This window comes from Nicotiana sylvestris, chromosome 12 (assembly GCF_000393655.2).
Source record: "Nicotiana sylvestris chromosome 12, ASM39365v2, whole genome shotgun sequence".
Classification (NCBI taxonomy): domain Eukaryota; kingdom Viridiplantae; phylum Streptophyta; class Magnoliopsida; order Solanales; family Solanaceae; genus Nicotiana; species Nicotiana sylvestris.
The window spans coordinates 15,052,476-15,068,716 of record NC_091068.1 but is presented as its reverse complement, the minus strand read 5'-3'; the positions used below and the strand labels follow the sequence as shown (position 1 = coordinate 15,068,716).

Here is a 16,241-nt window from a genome sequence, read left to right as displayed (position 1 = left end):
CTCATGTTCTTCTGTAAGAACAATCATATAATTGACAAGGGGTCCAACTGGAGAGTTTTCAATGTCCAATTGTGTATCAACCATCTTCTTAAGATATTCAATGATTGCAATTGGATCCATATTCTGATGTTTTCTCTGGAGTTCAGAACTCATAGAAGCGAGAATGATGTGTTTAATAGCAAGGCATTCTTCCAAGTATTTCTGATAAACCTTGGTGCCTTGAACATCATTCTCTGGTGGGATTATCTTTGCAGGCTTATCGATCACATCAATGAGCTTTTTATGCATGAGAACAATTCTCAAATTTCTATACCAGTCATCAAAGTTTGGTCCTACCAACTTGTTGGTCTCAAGTATTTCGTGCAGTGATATAACAGACATATTGAGAAATCTAAAATATAGAAAAGAAAATGCAATAATATAAGAACATATTTGCATATATCATAAAGACATGGACTTTTATCTAAATGATATTTTCACTAATTATTTTAAACTATTTACCCTCATTATAGTTTACAAAATCTTTATTTCTATTAGTGGAGTAAAGAAATCCTTTAACAATGTATGAGCCCCTTAGAAGTCAAGTCGTTTCTCACATATATTTTAAAGGTAGGTACTCTTACCAATTGTATCCCCATACAATTTCCTTAAATAACTCTATGTCAAATAGCCTCCTGGTAGTCAGGTCGATTCTATTGGCATAGTTGAGTTCAACCATCATGATAGCAAAGAACTTATTAAATTTTATACTCCCCCGGGTGGTCTAGGCGTTTAGTGTAAAATTGAATAATTCTTTCAATCCATACATCTAATGCAATAAATAATTTTAACATTTTCTCGAACTATAAGTCTCCTGGTAGTCAGGCCGCTCCTTATAAACAAGAAATAAGTAAAATTATTTACCTTGATGGATAGCTCTTATAATAAAATATCTTATATTTTATTATTTAAGAACTCAAATTTTAGTAAGAGGGAATTGTTACTAAAATAATTTTTTAATAACATGAAGATCAAATCTTTTATAGCATGTGAATTTAGTTCAAGTTGTCTACATGCTTAGTCCTAAATTGATTTACATCACATGTAATAAATAATTCAAAATTATGTAATGAACAAGCACGTGACATAAAAATAAAATTCAACATTCTTCTAACATGTTTAATCTATATATCACATATATCACAAAAAAGTAATTCATGCCAGAATATCATTATTAATTAACATATCATGAACTAATAACAATAAAATCATATAACCTATTATAGATTCCCGTCGTATCTAATACAAAATTTCAAATTCAAGTTATGAACTATCTCAATAGTTATATGAATACATATTTTATCCACAATAAAATAATATCAATATTCAAACGATTTGACTATTGCACAAGACACATATATTATGGTTTGAACTCTTCAAATATAATCTTACAATACTTCGTAAATAAATTTTAGACACAATAAACCACTGCTCCGATACCACTGAAGGATTGCGTATAGGTGTTCGTAACACGCAGCGGAAGACAATAACAATCCTAGGCAGATCTTTTCATGTTTAAAATTTATTTACATATCAGTAGATCGGATCTAAGACGTACCTGGTGAAGAAAGTCTTGTTTCAAATTCTTCGATAGTGCGAAGACTCTATGTGTATCCACTCCGAGACTGATCCTTGCTATCAACTCTTTGATCGATGAAACCCGCGAACAAATTGAACAAAATATTGTGTTGAAATTTTTCTCAAAAATCTCAACTCAAATTAGAAGAACAAGAAACACTTTTCTTGCAGTTGTATTTTCTCTCTTGGCTTTGTATTGCACTCTCACTTTCACAAAGTGGGTTTTCTTCTCATGGAAAAATTATTCGGCAAATTTTCTCCATCACCCTTTATATAGCATCACCTACAAACTCTTTTCCTATTTGGTTGAGGTAATGATTTACTTAGGGTAAAAGTTTTTTCCAAAATAAACTTTATGGGATTTTGTATGAAAATTCGCAATCCCATTCTCAACGGGTAACGTGACTGCCGAGAATCATGGACTTTCCATGAAGTCCAATTCCAAACATTGGAATTTTCCTATTGTAAACAAGAAATCACGCTTGAGTTGTCAGACGTCCTTTTTATGGACTTTAATTTCCATGTTTAATGAAATCGTAGGAAAACCTTTATGGAATTTCATGTCCAATTCAAAATTGGATTGTAAGAATAAATTAATATTAAATATATAACCTTTATATATAAATAATAATTACGAGTATCAAATATATATCACATATATATTTCAACCAAGAGATATAATTTAATTTTCTATTCCAAATAGAAAACATCAATTTGTTCACAATATTAATTATATTCTCTGTGCTAGCAAAGAATATAATAATATTTTATTTGGACTAACAACTAAATGTATTTGACTAATTAAATTCCTTAATTTAATTATCACATAATAAGTTAATTAATCCTTTAGCAAAGATCAGAACACTCGTTAGTGTGCGACCCCATAGGTTCAATACTAAGCCGGTATTAAATTGACCACATCAATATACTAATCAAGGGTGGCGTCTAGCAACACTCCTTAACAACCGGATAATATGAAGTATACAATTTACTCTCAAGAACCAGTAGAAGAATAATGTAGTAATTCCTTCTGTCCTTATAGCTCTGGATCACCCTAGGATATGGTTCAACTGTCAAATCCTAATAGGCGACCAACTATGTGTTCATGTCAAATATAATCGACCATTGAATGACCTAAGAAACTCTTTTCTTCTTTCATTCAATTGCCCTGGCCAAGGTCTTAATTTGGTCGTTTATATTTCATGACAACATGGGGCTTAAACTCATTACCAAGAGTTGACAGATTCCATCTTGATCAATCACTAATCCTACAAGCATTTAATCATACCCAATATCCTTTCAACTATCGCCCTAGGGCCATAGGTGTCTAGTATCAAAGCACAATAAATAACTTGTCAATTACTATGACGATCTCAGGTCAAAGGAAACGGTTACATCACATTCTTCAAGAGAATATCCTATTGACAGTTTATGGTAATTCTAACCATTAGGAATTATCCAATGAGTCGGTTCAATGATCATATCTCTATATGCATCATCTATCTATGTAATTTAGTTAATGAGATCAACTAATCTTTATCCCATAAAGACGATCACATAAATATTGATCTTATCGGATTACTAATGTCCAGATTAATAATCCTACGATCAAGAACAAATTTAGATTAAATTATAAGAAACTTTACTCTCATTATCATGATCTCCATCACAATGTCAAGTCTCAAAATGTAATCAAGGACCTTATCAAATTAATCAAGCAATTAATAACAATGATAAAAGAATATCAAATGCCATATATATTTTATAAAAATATGTTCAAAACATCAAATGTAATATTGGATCTAGGGCATATCTACTATATCCCTAACAGTCTTACCCTATTAATAAAAATAACTCACAAAAGATAAACACTGACCGATAGATTCAACTTATTCATTTGATATCTTCTTCAATAAAAAATTGATACGTACTCTCCGATCATTTAGTCATGAAAGGGAAGTGCGTGGGCTTCTATAAATTCAATTTTGTGAGCTAGCCCTATGCTTCTCAATTGTTGGAAGACCGATCTCTTAGCTAATTTTCTCGTTAATATCCATGGCAAGGATATGAAGCAAATTCATAGAAATTTATACATACAATATACAGTCTTTTCAGTTTCCCACTATCATCATACATAATACACAATAAATTTGTTGATGTTTAAGGTAATTTAATTGTGAAAGATGTGGAAGAAACGTTAGAAGCTCACAATACTGTTATTCACAATTGATACGTTATAAATTAATAATGGCACTCTCTTTATATCCATAACTGAAATCTCCTCATAACCTGAAACCTCATTTCTTTTTCTTATTTCACTTTTGTCATTTTTTATTTTATTAATAAATAAATAAGTAAGAGGGAAAGAGTCCAAAAATAGGAGATAAAAGATAAATATGAATGGAGGCCATAGAGAGGTGCCACATCACCTTATCTATGCCTACATTTATATTATATATAGATATAGATTATTTATTTTTAAATAAAAGAGGAAGAATATTAGCTACCCGAACCAAGAAGGGAAGCTTTGGAGGAACAATAAAATTATCTCCGTATAACCTATAAGTCAAGGGTTCGAGTCGTGGAAGCAACCATTAATGCTTGCATTATGGTAGGCTATCTTCATCACGCTCTTTAAGGTGCGGCCCTACGGACTCTGAGGGAACGGAGAATAACTTGTGCACCAAGCTGCCATTTGAGCTAGCTGAGCGAAATTCATTACATTTATAACTCGTCGCCCCATCCACACTCCAAAGCCTTTACTATAAACCCTAAGCGCTTTGTGCAATCAGTAGGCAAGAAGGGAAATATGTTGGCCACAAGATCATATCCAATTAAGAAATTCATCTGTGCCAAGTTCCAAAAATAGCGAAATCCTCATTTGGCACCATTGTAAAACAAACCAAACCTTCATCCACTTGCATAAATATGTTCATTGGCGACAACTCTACATCGGCATTAGTAAAATGAACAACTATTTTAGAAGCATCATTAATCGTGTCATTCTCATACTCGTAACATACCTTAAACAACTCAAATGGATCGTCCTTCCTAGTAGCATTGATCGAAGGCACTAACGTTGATTCCAAATTTGAGTAAAAATTGTTAGGAAGATACGTCAACATTGAACCAGAATCAATTATAATGGTTCTTTGATCATAATTTAGTTTACTATAGAAGAAAAAAACTATATTTATAATATTAAAGAGAATCTATTCAAATTCATATTTGAAAAAAGGATTATCAATTATACTTGACTGATAAACCAACTAATCCACTCTCCTTTTTTTGGTCTAATTACATACAAGTCTATAGAATATAGAAAGGTGGGATGCCCGTGACGTGTATGTGTTGAATGAACCGAATCCTCATTGAATTTGATTTTTCCATTAGATGGGGCTCGCACATGTTCTGCAGTACCCCCGTGAATACTCCTCCGGTATGAAAAGTTCTTAATGTTAATTGAGTATCCAGTTCTCCAATCGATTGAAACGCAATAATAACTACAACTTCCTTCTTGGTCGTGAATATCTGAACTGATTGTTTGCTATTCAAGAATTTGATTTAGTATGGATCGTACAAGGATGGTAGTTGGAGTCGACGGCTCTGATCCCAGGGTTCCTTCATCTGAGATCTCTAGGAAGAGGATCAAGTTGGCCAAACAGCTTAGTGCAACATTGCATTCTCCGGATAATTCAAGTTGAAGCAATTGAATGTCGAACTCGGGCCTATATGACATGACCGGTCAATAGATCCACCTTTGTCAATGTGAATAAGTGATTGTCTGGTAATGAGTAAGGAATATCCATCTTTTTGCTAAACAAGATGGATTGAACTCATAATTCATTAGATTTTTTTTCATAGGCGACCGAACGGTCGCCCCCTAATTACTAGACCAACCTGCTATAATAATTCCATAAACACCTAGCGAAGATATGACAAATAAATAAAGTATCCTTATGTTCGGATCAATTAAGAAAAAAAAATGGGTCCGGATCTCCTGCGGGAATGATTTGGAAGATTCAAAACCAAAAATAGTGGTATTTGACACCAAGCACTACACTTGAATTTATTGTATTTGTTGCTAAAATATCGGTATTAAACCCGAAACTCCCGGTATGTGGCCAGTGGCCCAAAGAAACGAAAGAATCAGCTACCAATTTTGGTCCATAACGGGTACACTTGACCTCTATCACGCACAAAAAAGAATCTAACTCAAAGAAATCGGTCATAAAGCTTTTGTGGGTCAATAAGCTCTCGAAAACTTGAATATCGAGAAGTTCTTCGAACCAATCATATACTTTATTGAGATAGGCAGAACTCCCACTCTGATAACCGTATATGAGACTTTCATCTCGTACAGCTCAAGCAAAAACACCCAAATACTTGTTGCAACAGGTATGGAATAGTCTGATCCCATCTTCTCTGGAAAATTCAAAAGCTCTTCTTTGTGGCGATAATACCAAAATATCAAGTTGGCACAGTCGTCTTTATCTTTATTTTGATACTTATGGTAGGGGTGGACATCGGTCGGTTTGGTTCGGTTGTGAATATTATCGATTTGGCATATCAATTATTGGTCTTTAAATATGCTAAACCAATAACTGAAATGATAAGTTATCGGTTATCGGGTATTGGTTAGTCGGGTATCGATCCTTATTGGTTTACCAGATAAGATAAAAAAATTCCAAAAAAAATTCATATTTATAGAAATCGTGATCATACTATTAAGAGAATGGAACTGAATTTTTGTCTTACACCTTGTTTGGATGGTTGTTACCCATTGTATCGTATCGTATTGTTACTTTAAATACAATATTTGTTTTGATTGTTACTTTAATTGTATTGTATCGTATCGTTAAATCCGTAGTTACATAACGGCGAAATGTGCCACTTTATGTAACGACCGATTTGGTGTGGTCGCGTCGTTACCTTGTCTTTTTCTCTCAATCTCATCTTTTATTATTATTAAATTATTTTATTTTATCATTTACCCTACCTTTTTATATAGTATTTTATCATGTATCATAATTTCTCTTTATAATATTGCAAGTTTATTCTTCATATTGCTGGTGATAGCATGAAACGATGGCAAACGACACAATCTATCCAAACATTGTATTTATCAAATGATACAGTACAATACAATACAATACGATACAATACATTATGAAACAATGCGTAACAACCATCCAAACAAGCTGTTAAGAAAAGAGGGATTAAATTTCTACTTTAAAAAAATAAAACTTTCTTTGCATTTGAAAATCTTAATGAATGATCTGAATTTTCAAAGTTATACATTAGTAGGAGTAAGGAATAAGACATTCAACAATATAATCTTACTAACTATCTCATTGCGAGCAGGCATAATTCACATGAAAATAATAAAATCCTAATCTTATAAATACTAAAGAATCAGTACAACAAAAGAAACAAATAGAAAAACTAAAAATTTGAACAATTAATTCTTTTAAAATTTAGAACTAAAAATCTTAGTTGAAGAATTAAGATGAGAAATTCAGAAAAGTTTAAAACTTACTCTAAGGATAAAGGTCTTAAGATGAAGAGTAACTACCGAAAGATATTGAGAGAACGATAGAATGAAGCGATAAGGTGGCTTTATATACTTAGTGGGTAAAATTATAATTTCGTTAAAGCTTATTGGGCTATCGGTTAAACCGTTAATAAAATTAGGCAAACCGAAACCCGAACTGATAACCCAATAGTCAAATAACATTAAACCGTTATTGTATTATTTATCCAATAACCCGATATCGATAACCCAATAGCATTTTATTGATTCGGGCTATCGGTTATACCCGATATATGCCCATCCCTAACTTATAGGCCTCTTGAATTCTCTTTTTCCCTATTTCTTTCTAGAATTTGTTTTTGTGGAATATTGAATAGCATACATCTTTTTTTTTTTTTTTTGTATCAAGAGAGTTGAAACGATGCTTGGGCCAGGCACGACAACACTGTCACCAAAATTTATGTAACTAGTCTCATTGGAATAAATAGTTGATAATTTCAATAGGATTAAACAATAAGAGAATTTCTCATTGACTAATTGATTTATCTGATTGACAATAAAAGAATTTTTCGTTGACTAATTGATTCATCTAGTTAACAATTGACACTTCTCCACCACCTATTTAAGTCAATCACTCTAAAAGTATAGTTATCGAACGATGTGTCATTATTGATAGATTGTAAAAAAGGCGAAAGAAGAGAATCACGATGGAAGAGACAAGAGTGAAGCCATTTCCCATTTCAACTAAGTAGAGGATGGGAAGATGTGAGACCGGCCAAAGGTGGTTCTATATAGCTCTTACGCTTTTACAACGCATACTATTTTATTATAAACTTTGTGAAATCGTTCTTTACTCACCTTTTCAAATGAAAGGCTACATTCGATTCTGACAACGGGTAAAGCTACTGCCCAACCCTACCTTTATGCAGGAATTGACCAAATAAGGAAGATTGTGACCCCCAACGAAAAAGGAAAGTAAAGTCAGGTTCAGCAATCGACGTAACTGGTTCAAATACCAGAAGCTAGGTCATAGAAAGTAGATTAGATTCGACAATCTTAAGTAGTGGAGTCGGCCCTTAGCCGAGATACGATACTGTCAGCTAATCACTAGCTTTTGCTAGAATAATATCGTAAAATCGGAGAGGAAGAAGAATGCCATCATAGAGGGATCAACATGTAAACTTGAAGGGCTAGGGAATTCCTTTAGCTCAATAAACCAAAGAAGGATGGAAGAAAACTAAAAAGACTAATGTAGGGATCAGAGTGAAAGCTTTAGTATATCTCCATGGCTGGGGATTTGGAGAGTTGATTTTGGAGAAGGTTGAGAAATGATTAAGAGTAGCCTTTATAGTACATTTTATAGGTAAAAGAATTAGATTGATGGAATTAATTAGTACTACAATATTACTCGGGGCAGATCCACATTGCGACCTATGGGTTCACGTGAACCAAGTAGTTTTTGTTCAAACAGTATAAATTTGTTCAAAAAATTCACTAAAAATCTATAAATATTTGAATGTGAACCCAATTACTATTGAAAATTTATTTGAAATTGTTGCAGGAAGCCATAAATATTATATACTGGATCCTCCATATCTAAAAATTACTTTTATGTCATTAGTTACTCCTTTTTGTATTTTTCACATTTTGCCATGAGAATCAACACACTAGCAAGAGTGAAAATAGCACAGACTAGTCAGTTTTCGGACATGTAATTGAAAAATAGCCAACATTTGTAAAGTCATTGAAAAATAGCCACTATTTTACTGCAACACGGAAAGTTCCAGCATAATATATTGGAGATTGGTGCACCCGTATATGAACTTCCAGCATATTATGCTGGAACTTAAACACACAGAAAATTCCAGCATAATATACTGGAGATTGGAGCACCTGTGTATGGACTTCCAGCATATTATGCTGGACCAGTATACTATACTGGAACTCCAGTATATTATGTTGGAAGCCCAGTATATTATACTGGAACTCCAATATATTATGTTGGAAGTCCAGTATATTATACTGGAATATTTTTTGAATTTTAAACAATGTTTTCGTTCAAATATCTTTACATAAAAAGTAACTAAATTTCGGTTACTTTTGAAACTGTGACTATTTTTCAATTACTACGGGTAAATCTAGCTATTTTTGAATTTCTCCTCTAGCAAGAAGTCCAAACCAACCCAACCCATCCAAATTTGAATGAGTTGGATTGATCATATATTATTTGACTAATTTCTTCACTCATATATAATAAGATTTAAACAAGAAAAATATAAACAAAATATGGAGACAAAAAATAAGTGCTCATTGAACACATTCTCAATCTTTTAAGCACATATAAGTTTCCAAGAATTGACAATACCTGTAGTATTGCTAACAACATTAAAAGACCAGCAAACAAAGGGGGAATAAAAGAATACTAGCTAACCAAGCCAAATTCATTACATGTATAACTTGTCACCCCCTATCCACAGCTTTTACTGTAAACCCTTAATGCTTAGTACAATCAGTAGGCAAAAAGGAAACTTTTTTAGCCACAAGATCATATCCAATTAAGAAATTCCTCTGTGCCAAGTTCCCAAAAATAGCAATATCCACCTCTGGCAATATTGTAAAACAAACCAAACCTTCAGCCACTTGTGTAAATGTGTTTATTGGCGACAACTCTACATCTGCATTCGTAAAATGTGCGACAAGTTTGGGAGCATCGATAGTGCCATTCTTAGACTCGTAACATACCTTAAAAAGTCCTGATGGATCGTCCTTCCTAGTAGCATTTATCGAAGCCACCAATTGTTTTTCCAAATCAGAGTAAAACTCGAAAGGGAGAAGCGTAAGTGTCGTACCTGAATCAATTATAATGTTACCTTGATCGTTGGAACTGAGTTTAGAAGAATATTTGAATGGCAAAGTCTTATTCCCAACGGTGATACCTTCTAAAGTTAGAAAGTAGAATGTTTCTGTCTCTTCGCTTTTTATCAAGGGAGTTGAAACGACGCCAGGACCAGTTACAATAGCACTGTCGCCAAAGTTGATGTGACTAGTTGCATTGGAATTAGTTGATGATGATTCCAATGGAATTAAACAGTAAGAGAATTTCCCTTTGATTTCTTGATTCATTTGGTTGACAATTGAGACAGTGCCACCACCTAAGCCAATAATGCCAGAAGTGGTGTTTGGGAATGTGCCACCATTGTCATGTCCACAACCAAAGATGATATTAGGAATTGAGACATTTTGACTAGAATTAGAAGCAAATGTGAAAGTTTCACTAGAAAGATCACCACTAGTTTCAGAATGGTCACCATAAGTCACTTCATAACCACATATGTTATTTTTACATGCAGAAGATCCTACTTCTTGACATATTTTTTCTTTGCAACCAATTGTTTTGTAAGAAGAGCTATTTTTGGGATTAAAAATAGGTGCCATTTGCTTGAAACATTCAACACAAGGCTCACATTGTATCCATGTTAAGTCACTACCAGTGTCAGCAATGGCAAGGGTATCTATTGCTGGAGTTCCGATAGAGATTTTCATAAGGTATTCACTTGGGATTGGGACAATAGTCGATTGGATTGTATTAATGGAGTTTTTCTTGAAGAAAGAAGCTCGAGAAAATGACCGTTGGAAGGCGTTTTGGAGACGGTCATATGGAGCGTTTGACGGATTGTACAACGGTGAAAGAGGAGAATCACGATGGATGAGATCAAGAGTGAAACCATTTGCACTATGGCTGCCTATGGATTTATTGCACGAAACCAAAGAAAGATGAAACAAAGCTAAAAAGACCAATGTAGGAACAAGATTGAAAGATTTAGTATTAATCTTCATGGCTAGATATTTGGAGAGTTGACAAGATTTTGGATAATAATGAGAAATGATGGGGAGGAGACATTGTTGGTAGCATTTTATAGGTAAAATTTTGTATGTTAAGATTAATATGGAAAGTCAAAAAAATGGAAAGTGGGAGTGTATTGGTGGGGCAGTGGAAAAGGTGAGTTCTTGATACAATTATTAAATACAAGATTATGAAATGCAACATTTTGGAAAGTTGAGTTTCACTTTCCATAAATGAAATGGATATATAATTATAAAATTGAAGGAACTACTATATCTAAGAAGATTCGTGTGATATACTCCTTTTTATTCCTTTTATATTTTCCAGTAAGAATGTGTATAATATAATACACTGACTTTTTTTTGGTAAGAGGGAGAAATTCGCAGCCGTTACTATCTCTGCCACATTCTTTGTCCTTTGGATGAGCACTTTGTACACACTGGTTAAACCTCCCCATATGTAATAGCCTGCAAATCACATAGGGGATGTAAATCGCACTAGGCAAAAACCTGTACGCCAAGCTCAACCCAAAAGGCATTGAGGGGGGATTCGATCCCAGAAAAACTGGGCAACCCCGAAGGGTATAATACACTGACTTTCTAGACATTAATTATTTAACTTTCTTTGGAAATACAACTAGATACTCATAAAAAAAATGTATGATTTTAGAAAGCTTTCTCCAGATTTGATTTTATAACAATAACTTCTTTTATAATTTGCTATATTACTCTTACATTATTTTGATTTTTAGCAAAAAATAATTTAACTTATTAACCTTTAATGAAAAATAATAATAATTAAACAAATTTTCCCTTTCTTCCTCTTCTTTCCAAGAAAATACATTCAAGTTTGTCCAAGAAGTCTAACCCTTTTTCGAATGATACTTTCTTCTTCAGTAGTCTTTCAAGTCTTGGTCATCTCTTCTCTTCCTTTCCTTCTTGATTATAGCATTGAAGTCTTCACTATTTGTTACTGAAAAATCTCCACACACTAATTTCAATGCCGTTATTCCCAACAATGGCGTATAGAGAATTTTTCTTAAGCGAATTCAGAAAGAAAAAAACAGTATTATTTTTATATTTATACCAATATTTTTATTTTGCTTATTAAATTTATACACATATCTAATTAATTTTTTTGACGAAGAGGTGTCACGGCGAAAAGTAGTGCCCCTGATGTTATCATTTTTCTCAAACACCTCTTGCGTAACACTCCTAGCCGTGCAGCCTTCCTCGGATCTTGCATGAATGCGAGATACTGTATGTATCGGGCTGTCCATTTTTACCTCTTGCGCAACACTCCATTCTTCCGACGGATGCTTTCGTCAAAATAGTACGGGCTAGCCAGTTTTCGGACTGGTCATTCAAAAATAGCCAACGTGTGACAAGTCATTAAAAAATAGCCACTATTTTGCTGCAACAGAGACCGGTCCAACATAATATACTGGAGTTCGGTACACGTGTGTATGAACTTCCAGCATATTATGCTGCACCGGTATACTTTACTGTGCCAGTATAATACTGGAGTTCCAGTATATTTTGCTGGATCTCCAGTATACTGGAGTTTGGAGTTTCAGTATACTTTGCTGGAACTCCAGTATATTATACTGGATTTCCAGCAAAGTATGTTGGAACCCAGTATATTATATTAGAGTTCGAGTATATTATACTGGAATTCCAGTATATTATGCTGGAGTATTTTCCGTATTTTGAATAGTGTTTTCGTTCAGATTTATTTTTACATGAAAAGTGGCTAAATTTCGATGACTTGTGGCTATTTTTGAATAACCACTCGTAAATCTGGCTATTTTTGAATTTCTCCCGATGATTTCCGGAGTAAATTGTCAATATACTGGGGGTTTTGACTAAAACGGGCGTTGGAAATCCGAGTAATTCCAGCAATGATTGCGCTACATACTGTGCTGGTGAATATATCCAATTTCACCAATTTATAGTATCAAAGATGCCATAAATATTCTATTCCATAGGCTTAATTTTCAAATTGGTACAAAGCGAAACATGTATTTGTGATCTCATAAATAAAGAAGACTATAAATTGAATGATACCGATAAGGTATCAAATTGCGATAGACAGTGAAATGAAGGAAGAAGAAGAAGGAACAGAGAAGGGAAATAGAGGAAAAGAGGAGAGAGAGATCAGAGAGAGAAGAGAGATGGGAAATCAGTATTTTCTATTCAGAATAATCTTCCATCTATTACAATTCACGACTTATACAAATGGGAATTAAAATGAAGTTGAAAACAAGCTGAAAAATAGAGAATTGCAACTAACTACTTTTCACGCCAACTAACTTTCAAATAATCCTACTCAACTAACTTCCATATAATCCTACTCAACCGCCAAGTCAGCTGCCACGTTGGACGTTGCTGCAATGCGTGTATCAATACCCCCTTGTTGAAGATCACCCTTATCCTCAAGGGTGAAATCTGGGAAATAAGTACGAAAGGCAGAAGCCAATTCCCAGGTGGCATAAGAAGCATCTAAGTTGGATCATTTGACAAGGCACTGAGCAACAACCTTGTTTCCCCTTTTGATCAAACGACGAGCAAGAATAGCCTCAAGAACTGGACAAAGATGGTTGGAAAGGTCAAGGACAGGTGGATGAATAATTTCGGAAGGAAGAGAATGGCAGAGTTTGAGCTGGGAAATGTGAAAGGTGGGATGGATAAGAACCTCAGGAGGTAACAAGAGATTATAGGCAACAACACCATTCTTTTCAACAATGGAATAGGGGCCAAAGTAACGAGAGGTGAGCTTGTGATAAGTAGAACCAGCTAAGGAGGACTGTCGATAAGGTTGTAACTTAACAAATACCCAATCCCCAATATTGAAGCTCTTATCAGATCGATGAGCATCAGCTTGAGCTTTCATTCGTTGCTGAGCCCTATGCAAATGAAACTTGGCCATTTGAAGTTTGAATTCTCTTGCGAGTAAGACGTCCTCAACAGAAGAAGACTCAATATCACCAGGAAGGAAGGATAGGTGTAAGGGGGGAGGATAGCCATGTAAAAGTTCAAAGGGAGAGGTTTTAATGGAGGAGTGTGGAGTGGAGTTGTACCACCATTCAGCTAAGGGTAAGAAGGAAGACCAATCTGTAGGGGAGTCAGTGCAAAAACACCTCAAATAAGTTTCAAGGCACCTATTGAGCACCTCACTCTGACTATCCGTTTGAGGATGGTAAGCAGTAGAAGTCTGCAAGGTAATGCCTTGAGTTGTAAGGAACTCTTTCCAAAAGGAGATGATAAAGATGTGGTCTCGATCACTGGTAATTGAAGCAGGGAACCCATGTAGTTTAAAAATGTTATCCAAAAAGATAGGAACCAAGGTTTGGGCAGTGTATGGGTGAGTGAGAGCAATGAAGTGACCATACTTGGTTAAACGATCAACTATGACCCAAATGACTGTCTTAACTTTGGACTTTGGAAGACCCTCAATAAGTCCATGGTAATGTCAGTCCAAGGTAAGGGAGGAATAGGAAGAGGTTTAAGAAGGCCAGGAGAGGCTGATGCATCATACTTGTTCCTTTGGAAGGTAGTATAATTAAGAATAAAGTTTGCACTGTCTTTTATGATGCCCTTCCAATAAAAATAAGTGAGCACCTTCCTGGTGGTGGCATCTAACCCAGAGTGGCCACCCGTGGGGGTTGAATACCATAAGATAAGCAACTTAGTTCTCAAAGCAACATTATTACCAATCACCAACTTCCCCTTTCTTCTAAGTTGATGGTTAATCCAGGTGAAATGTTTCTGAGGGGCCTGTTGTAAGGACAAAATTAGGGAGCTTAGCTCAGGATCAGAAGACCAGATGGCTGTGATTTCTTCCCACAATTCAGTGGAAACAGAAGAAACCAACAATGACATTAGTTCAGCACCTTGAACCCTTGATAAGGAATCAACAACTATATTCTCCCTGCCCTTCTTATATTAGATTTCAAAATCAAAGGGTAAAAGCTTGGCTATCCAATTGATTTGAGAATCTGTATGAGTTTTCTACTCAAGTAGATATTTCAAAGCATTCTGGTCAGTTCGTATAATGAAATGCTATCCCATGAGGTAATGAGACCACTTGCTTACAGCAAAAACAAGTGCCAGAAGTTCCCTCTTATAAACAGAAAGAGCAGCATGTCTAGGGGCCAAACCTTTGCTGATAAAGGCCACAGGATGACCTTCCTGCATAAGAACATCCCCAATACCCATGCCACTAGCATCAGTTTCAACCAAAAATGGGGTAGAATAGTTGGTCAAGGCTAGGACAGGAGCAGTGGTTAATGCCTTCTTAAGAGCAATGAATGTCTGCTCAGCGCTGGAGGACCATTTGAAGCTATCCTTCTTGAGTAATTCAGTGAGATGTTGGCTAATAAGACCATAATTCTTGATAAACTTCCTATAATACCCAGCAAGACCAAGAAAACCTCTGAGTTACTTCAGAGTAGTAGGCACAGGCCATTGTTGAACAACCAAGATTTTCTTTGGATCAGTTGAAACACCTGCAACAGAGATAAAATGACCCAAGTATTCCACTTTTGCCACTCCAAAAACACATTTAGAGTGTTTAGCTAATAGAATGTTAGATTTCATGACTTCAAATACTTGTTGGAGATGTTGTACATGATCCTGCAGGTGCATACTATAAACCAAAATATCATCAAAGAAGACCAATACAAACTTTCTTAGAAACTGTTGGAACAAATGATTCATAAGATATTGAAATGTAGAAGGGGCATTTGTCAAACCAAATGGTATAACAATGTATTCATAATGGCCTGAGTGAGTCTTGAAAGCAATTTTTGGAATGTCCTCAGGTACCATCCTAATCTGATGGTATTCTGACCTTAGATCAATTTTAGAAAAGACCGTAGCTCCAGTAAGTTCATCTAAAAGGTCATCAATGATATGAATAGGAAATTTGTCCTTAATTGTGCATTGATTTAGCTCCCTATAATCAACACACAACCTCCATGATCCATCCTTCTTCCCCACTAGAACCATTGATGAAGAAAAAGGGCTATTGCTATATTGGATAACACCTTGTTGTAACTTTTCCAACACAAGTTTCTCAATAATATATTTCTTCATAGAAGAGTATCTGTAGGGTCTGATGTTAATTGGTTTAGTCCCTTCTTGTAGAGGAATTCTATGATCAAAAACTCCCCTCTGAGGAGGCAAAGCTGTGGGTTCTCTAAAGAGCATTTGATACTGTCCAAGCAGCTCCGGAAGGGTATCTGGC

General features: G+C 34.8%; 1 protein-coding gene across 1 annotated transcript; it reads right to left on the bottom strand.

The window, feature by feature from the left end:
- Positions 1-9,643: 9,643 nt before the first annotated feature.
- LOC104221726 (aspartic proteinase CDR1-like) lies at positions 9,644-10,987 on the bottom strand. Its single transcript, XM_009772846.2, has one exon. It carries the CDS (start codon positions 10,985-10,987, stop codon positions 9,644-9,646), a length of 1,344 nt encoding a protein of 447 aa, XP_009771148.1.
- Positions 10,988-16,241: the final 5,254 nt, after the last annotated feature.